At 36.8% G+C, this 16,150-nt stretch overlaps 3 protein-coding genes across 4 annotated transcripts; 1 reads left to right on the forward strand and 2 right to left on the reverse strand.

Annotated features, from left to right (window-relative positions):
* Positions 1-676: 676 nt before the first annotated feature.
* LOC113321336 lies at positions 677-1,646 on the forward strand. Its single transcript, XM_026569228.1, has 3 exons — positions 677-869; positions 954-1,015; positions 1,155-1,646. The coding sequence occupies exons 1-3, from the start codon at positions 803-805 to the stop codon at positions 1,293-1,295; spliced, it is 270 nt and encodes an 89-aa protein (XP_026425013.1). The 5' UTR covers positions 677-802; the 3' UTR covers positions 1,296-1,646.
* Positions 1,647-2,170: 524 nt separating this feature from the next.
* On the reverse strand, positions 2,171-5,263 carry LOC113321889 (protein phosphatase 2C 57-like). Of its 2 annotated transcripts, XM_026569838.1 has the most exons (10): positions 4,824-5,263; positions 4,210-4,338; positions 3,979-4,081; positions 3,724-3,834; positions 3,539-3,618; positions 3,377-3,430; positions 3,174-3,290; positions 3,007-3,094; positions 2,721-2,910; positions 2,171-2,535 (listed from the first exon to the last, which is right to left on the reverse strand). In XM_026569838.1, the coding sequence occupies exons 1-9, from the start codon at positions 5,111-5,113 to the stop codon at positions 2,740-2,742; spliced, it is 1,143 nt and encodes a 380-aa protein (XP_026425623.1). In that variant the 5' UTR covers positions 5,114-5,263; the 3' UTR covers positions 2,171-2,535; positions 2,721-2,739. The 2 variants fall into 2 exon arrangements, with proteins under 2 accessions (XP_026425623.1, XP_026425622.1); XM_026569837.1 differs by lacking the exon at positions 2,171-2,535 and having other exon boundaries at positions 2,571-2,910.
* A 146-nt stretch (positions 5,264-5,409) lies between these two features.
* On the reverse strand, positions 5,410-9,781 carry LOC113321888 (protein NLP6-like). Its single transcript, XM_026569836.1, has 5 exons — positions 9,113-9,781; positions 8,026-8,591; positions 7,811-7,858; positions 6,776-7,712; positions 5,410-6,664 (listed from the first exon to the last, which is right to left on the reverse strand). The coding sequence occupies exons 1-5, from the start codon at positions 9,567-9,569 to the stop codon at positions 5,598-5,600; spliced, it is 3,075 nt and encodes a 1,024-aa protein (XP_026425621.1). The 5' UTR covers positions 9,570-9,781; the 3' UTR covers positions 5,410-5,597.
* Between the last annotated feature and the right edge of the window lie 6,369 nt (positions 9,782-16,150).

Below are 16,150 nucleotides of genomic sequence, written 5' to 3' on the forward strand. Positions count from 1 at the left end.
GAATTCGAAACAGACAAGATCAAAACCCTTTTCTAGTAGTGGCAACGTCATCGGTTGTTGATGGATGGTATCCTTTATCTGAATTCAAAACAAACAAAATGAGAAAAATGGGTAGATATATAGAATTAGAAGGGAAAGAACAGTGGGACAAGAAGATGAAATAGTCAAAAAGGTGATAGTCTACCTGCCTAACATGAAGAAGAGTGTACACATGGTGCATGTTATAGTGGGGATCCTTTTTGAGTAAGACTGTAAACACTACACAATTGGGTTGCTGAATAAGATATATTTTCATGGAAAAGGTAAGATAAACCAACAAGCCAATAGCAAGTACTTATCTGTTAGCTCAAATTTCTCCAATATTAGTAGAGTTTGAGCCATGCAAGGGATTGATTTCTGTCTTTTTACCTAACGATAAGTTAATGCAAGCTACATAGACATGATGATGAAGAGGAATTCATGAGGATGATGATGGAGTTTGAAGTTTAGTTTCTTTTGTTTTGGTTTGTACTGAAAAAGTAGTATAGTTGACTTAATATGGGGGTGTTGTGGGTTGTTAATGGGGTAGAGTCTTTGCATTTCATCATGTATTTTCACAAAGTTTTCTTTCTTTATAAAGCATGTAGTGGAATGCACCTATATGTCTTAATCATTCATCTCATCTCATGGTCTTGTCCTTCTTTATATATACCCTAACTTGCAACAATAAGCTAGCACTTGTGTGGATCAAAAGAAAGAAAGAAAAAAGAAAATCAAGAAAGACGACTAAATTGCAGCTTGCGTGCATCTTCCATGATCAGTCATGTCTAAGATCTCAGTTCTTTGTCTCCTCGTCCTTCTTTTGCTCTTCTATTCTTACGCATCCTCAGGTAACTTAATGATAATATAGTATTCACCTAAATATCATCAAGTATGAAAATATTTCTCACGTTCTTGCATGTCTACCTTTACAGGAAATGGTGCCGAAGGCTTTGTCCATGACAATGGTGCCATGAATCCAGCTTCTCTTCATGAGGTACACTTGACACTGTACACTATATATTAATGTTGCATAAGCGTGTGATACGTCGTTGAATGATTTGTATGTGCATATAAATGTAGTTTACAGTTTAATTAGCTAGTATACTAATGAATGGTTTGTTTGAAATTTCAAGGGTAATGGTATGAAGGTCGAGAAGATATTTGCAACGAGAAAGCTACTGGCAGAACCTTATCATGCAGTACTTGATTATGATTATGCAGGGCCAAACCCCAAACATGAACCAAGGAAAGGCAAGCCTGGTGGTGGATGGTAGAGACAACACAATATCGACTACTAGTACGTAGCTAATACACTCACAATGAATCCTCAACATCTCCCCTTGTTCGTCCATCGATCTCAATTTCGCTTACCATATAAACTATTAAGAGTTAAGAATAAGAGAAAGTGTTCTCTACTTAAGGAACAACAATATAATTCTTATATGAGTTTCTAAAATGATCTCTTCATGCTTATGATAATGGGAGATTAATATTCAGGTTTGATTAATGTAATTAAATACTTGCTAGTTAGCTAATTAAATTAGCTTTGTGTTATTATGGACATTCTATTATGTAGCAACATTTTTTATCACACACTTGAAGATATGAAGATTAATCTTCTTTTATCCACTATCATGAGCAATTTTCCTTGTTATTGTGTATCTTCTGGTGTTTGTAAGACGGTTTTTTTCGGTATTGTTCACTGACAGCGTGTTTGGATGCACCTTCAGAACTTGTTTTACGACTTCTAAAAATAATTAAATCAGAAATTGTGTTGAAAACAAAATTTTACTATGACTTCGAGAAGCAAAAATCTTTATGAAACAAATTTTTCTGTTTATGGTGTCCAAACACAAAATGTTCCTCGTCTTTAGAAAAGTTATCTTTATCTCCAATCTTGGTTGAAAAATATGTCATTACAGATTCGATGGAGAAATCTGTTCTGGCTGTTCTGGCTTCTGAACGTCATTTAGTCAGGCGTTGTTGATCTCCATTTGTACTGGTAATAACGCGATAAACTACATTTAAAATGTACTTAATGGTATAATTGGAGACACAAATAGCTAGATATGTAGGTTTACTGATCTCTCCACTTCTCAAAAGTTGACCTAATTCAGATATGTGATGTGTGGGCTCTTCAAAGCATATATAAAAAGCATTAATGACTGTTGTGCTGTTCATGATAACAAAGATATCATATCACCATGGTTTTCTAATGTTTATTTGAAATAACTTTTCTTTCTTTCAATGGTTCACATTTTGAATCATAACACCCTTTTCTGAGCTCTATTGATATCCATTCATGGATAATCCTATGGAGGATTTAGTCCTATAGTGCTTCTGATCTTCTTTTGTACACGACAGCTGGTTCGATTGGCCAATGACCCGACCAATTACTAGCCAGATCAAACCATATACATGCATCTCCTTTGTTGCATTGTTATGGTGCTATGCTGAGATTCTATACATGTGCAGACGCTGGTAGATTCCTCATGCTCATTACATCTCAGCGCCCTGGAGGGCCTTATATAAGTTAGATCCAGAAATTGAATAACTTGTTCAGACGAATTACGAAGTACATAGTAAGATAGCACATACAGAAGTAAAAGATTTTTAGTTTCGTTCCTACGATGGCTGTAACACTAATAACATATATGAGAGAGATCCATTTACAAGGCGTTGGTTATTATGTACATTACCAGGAATTAGTGTAGAAATCTAAGAGGAAAGCAACGATGTCATCCATATTCCAAGGGAAACCATTGCAAGAGTTGCAAAAGCTTGGCTAAATTCAAGTACGACATTTTGTTGTTCGGCTGGCAAACTACTCCAATCTGTCTTCCCAAAATCAGCTATTACAATGCTAACATTATCCTGTGAGCGTCGGTCCTGCAGACGTGTATAAAACTCAAGGTCGGTGAGTCAGTGTAATTGCACCCCGTAGACAACTGATCACGGAGAGGCAAGATATAGATGGATAAGTACCAGAGCTAACTGTGCAAGTGCTTCGCAAGCTAACTGAACGTTTCCATGTTCCCGTAGTTGATTCCTAACAAAGTTTACTGCGTCCGAGCTGGAACATCAACAAACAATTGCAAATATCATAATTAACACAAGAAATATGCCAAGAATAAACAAGTAACACAGCTAACCTCTTCATGTAATCCCATAAGCCGTCTGATGCTAACAACAAAAATTCTGCATCTGAGCCAAGATTTACATTATAGATATCTGGTGAAGCAATGACTAGATCATCCTTAAATTGTACTCTGCATCAACAAAACCAAGTTGCATTTGGTAAGTTTCTTATAAGTCAGAGCTAAAAGCATGCAGTAAATATACTGCAGAAACATACCGAGATATAAACTTTTTTGTCCATCTACCCTCTTCAACACCTTTCTCTAACATCCTACACAAGAATGCGAATGCAAATCGAAATCGTCAGGATATGAACACCAAAAATGTAAAATTGACTATAAGACCAACTCAGCATCTGTAGAGGAGTACAGGGACGAACTCATTCTTCTTTGTCTTGAAACGTGTATCACCAAAAGCACGAGAAACAGAGATGTCGCCGCAAATCCTTCCATCGGTTATCTGTATATACCAACACAACAATTCGACTCAGCATTGAGACAAGAAATTGAAACTAACAGACGCTGATAAAATAGATTGAATCGTCAAGAACAGCAAAAAACACACCCATCCACCTGCTTCTCTGATCCTTCTTATCTCTTGAAGAGAAACTTTGTTGCTTCCGTAAGGTCGATGAGGATTAGTCACTATTTCTGTTTTGCCAGCTCGTGAGAGAACCTGCATCATTCACAAGTTACTTACGCGCCATGAACGAAAAAACGGGTTGCTCTAAATTAAAAGTACTATTCGACAAATTGTAAATCAAATCAAGTGTGAATCAAAATGAAATAGATCATAACTTCACAAGGGTTCGACTGATACCACGCATGAGTCACCAATGTGCGAAATGATTAACATGTCGTTTCCAACAAATACAACTGTTGCCGTCGCGCCAGATTCCTCATCTTCTCCTTTCGCATCAAGCCTTTCAACAGAAAATGTCAAAACGAATAACAAAACTTCCACCAAACACAACAATGTGAAACAAAAATTTACCAATAGTAATTTCATGCATAGTCAGATACACGTATGTTCAAAGTTTAAAGTTTTTACCATTTCAACAATTTCGTATCCGCGTTGACGAATGCTTCTTGCAACGCTTGTTTTGCAGGGTTGAGATCTTTTGCACATAAAAGCAACCCACCTTGTAAAGCTTTCACACATTCTTTGTATAGCTCGTCTCTAAAATGTCACATTACAAATCAACCATGATAACAAGTCAAGATCAAAAACCCGAATTTAATAACAGTTGTTGGGTTTATTTATTACTTTCAATAATTCTAATTTGCCTCTTCATTACCTTTATAAGATGTGTCAAAAGAGATGGAGTCACCATTTGATACAAGAAACCACTTTTTATGGCTTTCTAAGGACATTTTTTATGAGATGTGGAGAATAGTCAGAATTCCTAGGATTCTCTATATAAACCCTTTTCTTTTAACTTGTCTATACAATTTCTCTTGTCATATAATGTTTGTATCATTTCTTTGAGACTATAATATGCGTCATACGATCCGGAAGACAGACGCTCGGAAGCTCAAGAACGCATGATTCTAGTACCGATCGAATTACGCGATAAGTTTTCTAATCCTTTGTTGTTATAATTTAATCAGTTGTTTTCTAGCAATATATAAACACTAGTAGTCAAATAGATAATATATTCTTACCGGAGGAATTCGACGGAAGAAAATCCTGCATGACCGTCAAAAACAGCTGCAAAAGAGAACCCATTCAAATCATCTGACCGGAGAACGATGTCATCTTCCATTTCTTCTCGTGGACCTTGCAATCGACTCGATCCCCATCTAATACCTGAAACACCAGTTAAAGATGATGGCGAATCGATTACTATAGCTGAACAACATGTTTTTCTTTCTCTATAAATGTTATTCTTCTTGGTTTTCAAGACTGAATTGTAGCTAATTCCATTGAGTAAGAATTTTTGCAGTAAAGCCATTGAAGAAGAAAAGCTTTTGAAATTACAGCAAAAGCTTTACTGAGACCAAAAAAAAAAAAAAAAACACTGAGTATGTGCTTTTTAGAAAGATAAGAGGAACAAGGTAGACCTCTAACTGCCTCAACAGATTAGATTTCAGATTCCTGTGTCCAAATTTGCTTTCCTGAGATATTTTTCCATGCTGCAACTAGTTTGTATTATAGTAGAACGGACCGGGTGAGAATATCTCGGCCGTACACGTAAGCATACATTGTCGACTTGATTCCAAATCAATGACAGTGATGGATGACAACTCATTTCACCACAAACAATCATGCAAAATTTATAAGAGAGGAGTTTGAAAGAATAGTTATAACCACTGGGACAGGATTACAAAGCCTAAATCTACAGTTTCACCTGTCCAGTAACTTACATGAGTAAAAATACTACAAATTTTCTTTTACCTGATTTACAATCTACAATAAGCTTCTTCTTCTTGGTTGAGTTAATCTCCTGAGCTCTCGCAGGAGCTCTCGAAGCTGCCCATTGCATCATGAACCAACAATCTGATAACATGTCCACCCGATAACTTCGAAATATCGAAACACTCTAGTAAATCAGCATCACAAGATAGTAAAACCCATTCATGGTCATCGTCAAGATACTTGACTTCGAATGTACCCACTTCCAACCGTAGCCTCTTGGCAATTTCTTCTTTCAGCTCTGTAAGTCCAGACATTAGAGAGACTCGAAACCTGATGATGGCTTCTTTGAAACTAACTTTTACGCTCACAGTCCTGACATCTTGTTTTGTTCTGATGCTGTGAATTATCTGAGCAGGATTCGTCGTGTCTGGAGGAGAAGAATGATTAGTAACACAGATCGGATTCGTCCAGGTTGACTTCAAGAACTTTTCATCAGGATAACTTTCTAGTGCCAAATTGGAGAGGTTTCTCAAATCTGCAGAACTTCCCGAGTCCTTGGTTAGCAATCCACTCGGAGCCCGTTGCAATTCAGTCGTCATACGGGCATCGGGAGTCGAGTAGGCAGCACATAAGTTTATTTCTCGGAATGGTTGAAACGACAAACCAAAGGATCTACGGGTTTCTTGACCATGTTCCTGAGTAGATGAAACAAATAGATCCTTTGACGGTGTGACTTCATTATTGGCAGGGCTACCTTGGCATGACAAATGAGAAGTAGGAGTACCTGCACTGTCATCTGTTGAACTGCTCCCTGTTTTTGATCTCTTTGCACCTTTGCGAGGTTCGATAATGTTCTTCGTATCGCAATGTTCCTCATTTCCTGGGGTCATTCTTCTAGGTGATTCTATAGGAGGCTTGGAACCTGGGAATTGTTCTTTGCGGTCACTTTGCCAGGAAGGAGAACTAACTGGAGCAGGTAATGGGCTTGATGTGAGAGAAGTCAGATCGAATGCTCCTTCACCACCGTGCACAGATTCAATCACACGCTTGATCTTTGAAAGAGAGCGATTAACTTTGTTGATCTTTCGTGATGGCCACCTAGATATACCGTGCTGTCTACAAATGCGTTTCATGGTGGTTGGGCAAACTGTAAAACCATTAACCGCAGTAAGAGGAGTAGCCATTTCATTTACTATTGGTGAAACTCAAAACCTGTGAAAACAACTACATAAATAAAGAGAAACAATAAAATGCTTACCCCCTAGGCTCTTTGCAGCATCCTTAAGACTACCAGAAAAATATTGTTGCAGAACATCTAGACTAATACACTTCTCAGTTTTGCCCCGCCTTTTCTCAGTTGTTTTTTTCACTTCTCGAGTGCCAGAAGGAGAATTGGAGGCGTGATTTACATCAACGGTATTTAGATACTCCACCTTCCTTTTAGCATCATTTTCCACCGGGAACCGCTTTTCCAACGAATCTGACTGATTAACACCTCCTGCCTTATTCATAAATCCATTTTGCATTGGCGGAAATTTAGTCACAGGGGATATTTCAAGTTTCGGATCACATTTATGCTCTACAGATGCTTCGATAATTTCGATGGATCTCTCCTCGTCTTCTAAATTTTTTCCAGATGCAACCTTCAGATTTCGGAAATGCTGCTTCATTGTTGCAAAGAGAGAGCTAAGAAAAGCCTGTTGCTGGTTAGTCTCGATGATGGTAGGAGGTAGAAAGAACTCTAGGATATAATCATCTGTCCCTGTGTAAGCACTCCGCAAGCAAATTGCGAAGCTGCTACGTAAATCAAACATGCGAGCATAGTGAACGAGGGGGTAATTAGTTTTACTGAACTTGGTGATATCTCTGGAGAAACATGAACCAAGTGACAAAAATGCCCTTCCTGCGACCCCCTGTCCATTCTGTAAATGATGTTCAGAACAAGCATCCCGGAAACCCCACATGTGAGGATCAATGACATAGAAGGCTACATCAGTTGTAGACATGCAGATTTGTCCCATGCAGCTGCCATCAAAACTCGTACAACTCTTCTGAACACCACCACCGTGGGCAATAATGCTCCTATGTCTGCACGGAATCCAGGTCTGGGCCATAGGCAATTTGTGGGTTTCACACACCACTGTCAATATTTCCAAAATTTCAGCCAGTGCATTTTGACGACCTTCGTTACATATCTGGTTTCAAAGAAAAACAAAAACGCATACTGTGAGCTAGAAGTAAATTAGCAATTTCAGAACCTATAAATAGGAATTCCAAGAATCAGTTAACTCACTTGAACACTAGGAGAATCCATTATCTCGGAGGTTTTAAGATTTACTGCCTGCAAGGGAACTGAAATTATGTTACAGACGGCAAAATATTGTAGAAACAACAGATTAGCTTGAGAAATGGCAGACATGGATCATAAAAAAGCCGTCAGATGATAATATACAAGAAGAAGCAGAATTAAGATGTATTTAAGAACACAAAGATAAGAACATCACCAACCTCAAGAGCTTTGCAAACTTTATCAACTTCAGGAGCATAATTCACCTTATGGGATGTCGTTATAAGCTCAATAACACCAATACAAGACTTTCCAGAAGTTTCAAAGACCGGCAAAGCCAATGTTCCACGAACATTATAACTCAAAGCATGATTAAGTCGCTGATACTCTTTGTCGCTATAATATTGAACATTTGGAGTCCATTCCGGCAATTTCTGCCTAAACACACGACCAGGAAGCCCCAAATCTCGATCACTCTCTCCATCAAGATTAAATATATACATCAACGAAACCGTTCTATACTGAAGAAGCCCATTATTGTGTGCATCAAGTACAAAGGGTTGTCCAGAAGTCGTAAGCACATATTTATCACCTTTTTTAACGGGTGCCCAAACCTGCGCCAAAACTTGCTGAGTTTCCATTGATTCCTTGAAATACCTAAGTGCTTGCATCATCCTTTCTTTCATGACGCAAGATTCATCCGGTCCCTCCGCCGAAAACAGCTTCTTTTTGCCCTCCTCCCCACCAAGTTGCCCAAGATGTTTTTCCATCATTGAATCGGTATTACCTGAATTGTTTAGTCACTTTGTTAGAGACAGAAATTCATTCGACACAACACGGAAACTTTTCGAGCAAAAGTAAGCGCTCTATTTGTCAATCGAAATGATCACGCATTCGGATTTATGACGAAGTCCTAAAATGAGCTTACTTTATTCTTTTTGTTGATGTAATGAGTTTACTGTTTCCAAATCTTATCATTTTACCTAAAACAGCCAAAGACAAAAAATACCTAATCTCAACTATAATATCCAAACAATTTACACAATTCATATAAAAATAGCACAAGCAAAACACACCAAATTGCATTGCTTGTCAATGAAATTTGGGGAAGAACAACAAAATTGAAGTCTTTTCATGAAATTTTCAGACTAAATCTAAAATGGATATGAATGAAAATTACATACAAGTGAAGCAAATTTAATGAATTAATCCCCAAAAATGACTAATTTTTGAATCAGATTCATAAAAAGATGCAAACTTTACACAAATTGAAGAAACCCAGAGCTGGAATCTGAAAGAAACACTTACTAGATAGAAATTTAGGCCGATTTGTGAGTTGAAAACCACCATTAGAGGAGTTAGGAAGAAACCCACCACCACCATCACCACCACCACCAGCAGAAGCTTTGTCCTCAAAATCTGTGAAAACCCATAAAGGAGAAGAAGGTGTTTCAATTGATAAACCAGGATTGACAGGATTATGATGAGGTGGAGAAAGTGAAGTGTTCAGAGAAAGAAGAAATTGAGAAGAAGAAGAAGAAGAAGAAGGTTGATTTCCAAGGAATGGATTTGAAATGAATGAATTTGAGATTAATGGAAACATATCAAATGAAGACCATGAAGATGAATCAAGGTCAACTGAATCAAGATCCATGAATGGATATCTACTGTTATTATTGTTACTCTCCATGTTTAGAGATTTTGAGAAGAAATTTTTTAAGTTAATGTCTTCTTCTTCTTCTGGTGATGAAGAACAAGACATCATCTTCTCCTGTACTTCTTCTTCTTCCTCTTAATCTGTTCCTCTGGTCTGTCTGTTTCTAGAGAGGGAGAGAAAGAGAGAGGAGGGTGAGGGATTTGAGATGGTAATGGCAGACTGGCAAAGACTGAGTGATTCCAATTCTTCACATTGATAGAATCTATTTGTGTAAGTTGTATTTTACTACTACTTGCATTAGAAAACACTTAAAAAACTTTCAGTGGAAAACAAATAAAAAAAAAAGACACAAATAGTAAACACACAAGAAAACAAATGTAGCGGGTAAACCCAGTAGTACACACACACATAACTACAAAACAAAAATTGTAAGCCGCCAAGTAAAACCATATATTGACATGATGGCAAAAGGGCTGGCCGAAGGGCTGGAACTAGCGTTAGCGACGCTGGTACCATTTGAGTGAGCCACCCGCCAATATCACTTTTAATTACTTATTTGTCTTATATGGAATGGTATCAGTCCCGATAATGCTGGTACAGACTTTAACAATCGTGATAATCAGGTTCTGAGAATGACGTCATAAGTGTCCCCCAACTAGCCTATGCACTTTGTTTGTCGGGGTCTGACTCGAGACCGAATATAATTTGGTATCTGACTAGATCAGATGCTAGATAGTTTTGTTTGTTTTTTTCGAAACTTTGTTGGTACCAGACTTTAGCTATCGTGATAATCAGGTTCCAAATAATCTCTTGCAAAATGGTTCCATCTTTACTCACAAGTGTCCCACAACTAGGCTATGCACCTTGTTTGTTTGGATCTGACTAGGGATCCAAATCTGATGCGATAGCCGACTCGATCAGATGCCAGAATGCAGATAGTTTTGTTTTGTTGAAGTCAGGGTATGCACCTTGTTTGTTTGGATCTGACTAGGGATACAAATCTAATTCGGTAGCCGACTCGATCTGATTCGGCTTCCATCTTGCCTCCCACATGAGCCCCAAACTAGGCTATGCACCTTGTTCTTTTGGATCTGATTCGGAATATGAACATGGTTTGGTATATGACTCGATCTGAGTCAGATGTCAAATCGTTTGTTTGTTTTTGTTTTTCTGATGTCTAACTCAAGGTTTGTCTCAGCTCATACATCTGATTTGGATGTCTTTGAATCAGGTATCAGTTTCTACTTGATTCATTCGGCACATATTTTTCCGGGTTTGAAAGTCTTCAGTAACTTTATTTTCCAATAACGTTGTAGTCAAATATAATAAGTCAGATCAGATATAATAAATTCAGATGAGGCGGTTAAATCAAAAGAAAAAAAAAATACTTGTGACATCTTGTTTGTTTGGTTTTGTTTCGGAGTCTAAATCTGACTCGACATCTGATTCGACCTAAATCAGATGGCAAATTTGTTTGGTTAGAGGTCTGGCTCGGATCATAAATCTGGCTCTCAAAATGGGTATCACTTTGGACCTGATTCGTCGGGCATATATTTTACTGAATTTAAATTAGTTAGTAATTATATTCTTTAATAATTTTTGAATCATACATGATAAAACAGATTCAGACGAGTCTGGAAAAATAAAATAAAAAAACGACATATTACTAGTGTTGGTTGCGGTGATAACCCTCTTTTCGTATGAATAGGATCTGGTGGATGAAACCGGCCTTGGTAATTACATGTGAAAAGTTATTGAAGCCGTCGAAAACAATTGGTCTCAAAATCTCACATAGTTAGTGGGTTGATGGAAAGGGGACATGATTCCAAGTAGTCATGTGCATCATTTTGATTCTTTGAGTTGATTGACTGAATGTTACTCCATTAGTTCCAACTTGGGCAACCCACATGTTTTAAACTAAGATTAAAATCTTTAAAGAGAAAATTCTTTTCTTGATCACAAAATGTTCTTTTTTCTATTTTCTAAAACATCCTTAGTGTTTTATGTATAATCAACAAACATCCTCAAAAATGTCATTATATGGACTCACAACCCCTTACGTAGATAGATATCAAAGGTTCAAAGTTTAAACCATAGTAACCATCATTGACCAACAACAAAATTTTATAGTTTTCACATGGCATATTCATTGGTTTCACAAGAATGTTACCATCATTGTTAAGGAAAACAAAATACAACTTAAATTCTTGAATACTAGTTTAATAATATAAAATCAGTTTGAAACAGATGTCACCATAATATATTGGTAAAATCGTTGTATGATGATTCATTAATTTATTCGAACAAACAAAAGGAAAACAAAAAAATTCTTGCCATTCTGTTGTGCTTCTCACGCCCTTGTTGTTTTGCATTTCTATGATTGAAGAGAAGATCTTAAAATCTCCTCTGGACGCCATATGCTACACTACTTCTGTTGCAAATACCTCAAATAATATTTTTAGGATTTTTAGTTGATGATTGATTAGGTTTAAGACCCCCTTAATTGTACTTTGCAAGATTATTTTTGTTGGCTTTGGTCTCCTCTTTATTATTATTGATCATTGTACTATAGATATATGTATTTAATGTATAAAAATAATTGAGGGGTGGTATTGTCATAAATGTGTAAATCATTCATAGGGTTGGTGCAAAATTAACTTTGATTGAGCTAGGTCTAGCTCATAAATTTTAACCCTAGATGTTATCCACTAATCACAACGCTATTTGATGAGAATTGTCACAATTTTATTGATGTGATTTTTATTTGTATGACAATAATTTAATGATAATTAACTGGTGAAAAAATAAAAACTAAGCAAGGCTTGCTTTCACAAAATAAAAAACTCAAATATATCTTGTTAAACTAAAACATTGAAGATTTTGCTTTTGAACAGAGTTGATTATATCAGCAACCAATCCAGAATTAACTAATAACTAAACTGATTAAAGGAGATTCATATTGCCCACTCAGAATATATTTTTTTTTTGAACAGAAAGGAATTTTATTAAGAGAAGAAAGAGGAGTTACAACAAATAAACAAACAAAATTTGATGTATTTTTTTTTTTTGTTAACTTGACCATTTCATTAGGACTAATATGGAATCATACTAGATTACCAGTTGCCACAATACTGTATACTTAGCATGTTCCCTGTGTTGCCAACCATTTACTTGCCACTGCTAACGCGTTAAGCATTCATATAAACACTATAGACTTTCATATTCGCATCCTAGACTTTTGAGGCAACAATATTCATCCGGGTGAATGTCGTAATCTGAGTAACCATCATAATCTAGGTAATCAAGCGAGGAAAGAGTGTGAATCAACATTTTTTTTCCTTCTCAATTCATTTGCCAATATATTTGGGCGACTCAGTTAATCAAGATACCTTCTATTTATTTTTAGGTCAATCTAGATTTGTTGATTGATTTAAGCTTGAAACAGAGTATATTGCAACAGATAACATCTCCCAAAGTGTGATGAAATCACCACTCTATGAAGATCATAACATTACAAAGAGTACGGTGAGAATCCAAAAACGACTTAAACCCAAAGGGCGAAGGCAAAGGCCGCAGTAATTAAAAGCCGTTACCCAAAGGTCATGTGATTCTCATCAAAGATTGACCGAAATGAAGACACACTGATACAAAATTAGGTACATAAGTATCATTTAGTTGTTTGTGTGTGCATTTTTTACTACTTGTCAATGAATCTTTTTGTACTTGCAAGAACTAATATGTTTCTTTAGTTGTTGTTCTTTTTCTTCTAGTATTTTTGTATTGGAGTCACCCACAAGTACCTATTCTGATGGTCTGGACTTAATGGATAATATTGTATGGTTGAACATGACAATTACACTAATCATAATTAATCAAAGTGGAGGTAGAGAGGGGCTGGCTAGCTAGTGGAATGATGCAATACATTAATTAATTATATGATTAACAATTAGTTTAATCTAATCCTCTAATTAAACTTTGTCGTTAGCATATAATCATAATCATTGTGGCATAAATAAGATATGTTTTTGAGTTTATAAGTATAATCTTGTTTTCGTTAACTAATCTTAACAATTCCTGTTATTTCCGAAATGGATATCATCGAATATAGACGGTCTGGATTATTCGATTGGTTTAGTAAAAAGGTATTTTGATGCTTACAAATACAATATGGAACTTCAGGGTCGGCCCTGAGAATTTGATGCCCATAAGAAAAAATTCATATAATGCCCTATTGCTTAGATAAAAATGAATTAACTTTCACCATGAACAATCTCGATGATGTTGATGGTAGATCTTTTTCTCCTGGTAAATAAGATGAGATGAACATGTAGAGAAAAAGTAAGTGATGATCTGAACCACCTCTGCCCGAATAAGTAAGAATTTCCAATATGTGTTTTTAGGGTTAGATGTCGTACTTTTTAGGTTTTACATCCTTTGTATTTATACAATTGTGTTTCTGGGAACATCATTTCTCAGGTCGTGGTAACTTAGTCATCAAGTAATTAAGCCAGAACTTTCTTTTAGGACTTTGAAAATGGACCGCCGAACTGGCTGTAACACCTTGCACTTTTCGGATTATGTATGCTCCAAGAGCGTCGTTGAATGAGGCGGTCGACGCCTTCATCTCAAACTTGTGTTGTGTGCTTGGGGTATGTTATCCCATAATAGATAATACACCATCATGATGCATCACGAAAAATGGCATGATGTCCAAGAGCAAAATCAAACTACTGTGACGCAATTCGCAAGTCGAGTGTTAGCGGAAAACTGAAATTTAACGGTTATGGTTCATAATATCTGAAACTTGTTGTCGTGAGAGCAGGTGAACTTGGTACATATTAGGAAACAAATTCTATTTTAAGTTTGTTACGAGTTATATTAGGAAGAGTTCTCGTATTCTGTAAGTCTTGTGTCGTGCTGACCAAGTCATATTGATGTATAAATATCTTGAATATCTAATGAGAAAGGTAAAACTTATCGTGAATTTAACATGGCATCGAGCCTGGTTAAAACCCTAAAACCCTAAAAACCCTAAAATCAATTTTTTTTCATTAAACAGAATGGTAGAAGAAACATCAAAAGATGGAGAAAAAGGAAAACAACCGGAGCATGATTCATCGAAGAAAAATCCGGTGTATCATATAGGATCGAGTGATGGTCCTGGTATTCTTATTACCCCGATTGTGTTAAGAGGAACTAACTATGATGAATGGGCTAGATCCATTAGAAGATCATTAATAGCCAAACGAAAGTTTGGTTTTGTTGACGGCACAATAAAACAACCTACAGATCCCGAACAATTGGAGGAATGGATTGCGGTTCAATCAACCATTGTTTCTTGGATTAACAACACCCTGGATTCTTCAATACGATCGACGCTGGGAGATTATGATGATGCTTCTCCTCTCTGGACACACTTGCGGAAACGTTTTTGTGTGGTAAGTGGTACAAGAATCTGTCAAATAAAATTATCTTTGAGTGAGTGTAAACAAGGTAAATCTGAAAGTGTAGCTGTTTATTTTGGAAGATTAAACAAGTTGTGGGGTGACCTAGTGACATATATGAAAATACCACAATGCAAGTGTGGTCATTGCACCTGTGATATTGCAAGTCAGGTGACTACTTTGAGAGAAGAAGATTATCTCCATTATTTTTTGATTGGTTTAGATAGTGTGTATGGGTCACTACGTGAACAATTATTAGCAAGAGATCCTTTACCATCAATAGAAGCTGCGTACCAGACGATAGTTAACTCTGAACGGTTGAGAATGGGAGATGTTCTTCTATCTAAGGACGTACAGGAAAACGTTATGGCTTTTAAGGTACAACCTAAACAAATAGCAACCACAAATACTTATGATGCTTCAAATTTTTGCAAGCATTGTAATCGAGGGACACTCTGATGATAGGTGTTATCAAATTATTGGTTATCCTGAATGGTGGGGAGACAGACCTCATAGTGGCAGAGGATATGGCAGAGCTGGCAGAGCTGGTGGTAGAGGTCGAGGTGGTTTTGCATCTGGCAGAGGTGGCAGAGGATATGGCAGCACCCATCCTGTTCGTGCAAATAACTTGAATATACCAGCAGCTCAGCAGTCGAATACGACATCTACAGATGGAGCTGGCTTGACTGGAGTGACAGCAGCTCAACTTCAACAAGTACTTGAGTTTTTGAGTTCAAACAAACCAAAAATTCAACTACAAGGTAAACAACATCAGGCTTCCTGGATTGTAGATACAGGAGATACGAATCATGTCACATGTAATATGGATGACATGATAGAAGTAAAAGATATTACGGCATGCTCAGTAGGTTTTCCAGATGGAAAGTATGCGAACTCTGATAAAATTGGAACTGTGATTCTTCCTGGTGGTTTGAAACTTGATAATGTGCTTTATGTACCTCAGATAACTTGCAACTTAATCTCGGTCATACAGATGATCGATGAGATAGCTTGTGTTGTGCAATGTACTAACAGTTTATGTCTTATAGCAGGACCGGTTGACGAGGAAGGTGATTGGAGTGGGTGAGAGACAAGGTGGACTATATTTGTTTCGTGGTGTACCTCCAGTTAAAGTGTTTGCAGTTAGTGGGGATTCGTACGAGCTGTGGCATCAAAGATTGGGACATCCTTCAGAAAAAGTATTGAAAAAGATACCTGTTGTGAGTTTGTTATCTAAGAAGAATA

Source organism: Papaver somniferum, chromosome 11 (assembly GCF_003573695.1).
Source record: "Papaver somniferum cultivar HN1 chromosome 11, ASM357369v1, whole genome shotgun sequence".
NCBI lineage: Eukaryota > Viridiplantae > Streptophyta > Magnoliopsida > Ranunculales > Papaveraceae > Papaver > Papaver somniferum.

Bases quoted from the DNA above. Each gene is read 5' to 3' on its own strand.
- LOC113321888 (XM_026569836.1), bottom strand. From the start codon at position 9,569: ATGATGTCTTGTTCTTCATCACCAGAAGAAGAAGAAGACATTAACTTA. The intron at 8,592-9,112 runs GTAAGTGTTTCT...TAAACAATTCAG, and splicing joins TCGGCCTAAATTTCTATCTA to GTAATACCGATTCAATGATG. The intron at 7,713-7,810 runs GTGAGTTAACTG...CTTTGAAACCAG, and splicing joins TGGATTCTCCTAGTGTTCAA to ATATGTAACGAAGGTCGTCA.
- LOC113321336 (XM_026569228.1), top strand. From the start codon at position 803: ATGTCTAAGATCTCAGTTCTTTGTCTCCTCGTCCTTCTTTTGCTCTTC. The intron at 870-953 runs GTAACTTAATGA...CTACCTTTACAG, and splicing joins CTATTCTTACGCATCCTCAG to GAAATGGTGCCGAAGGCTTT. The intron at 1,016-1,154 runs GTACACTTGACA...TGAAATTTCAAG, and splicing joins ATCCAGCTTCTCTTCATGAG to GGTAATGGTATGAAGGTCGA.
- LOC113321889 (XM_026569838.1), bottom strand. From the start codon at position 5,113: ATGGCTTTACTGCAAAAATTCTTACTCAATGGAATTAGCTACAATTCA. The intron at 3,431-3,538 runs GTTCGTCCCTGT...ATTCTTGTGTAG, and splicing joins TTCAAGACAAAGAAGAATGA to GATGTTAGAGAAAGGTGTTG. The intron at 2,911-3,006 runs GTACTTATCCAT...ACACGTCTGCAG, and splicing joins CACTTGCACAGTTAGCTCTG to GACCGACGCTCACAGGATAA.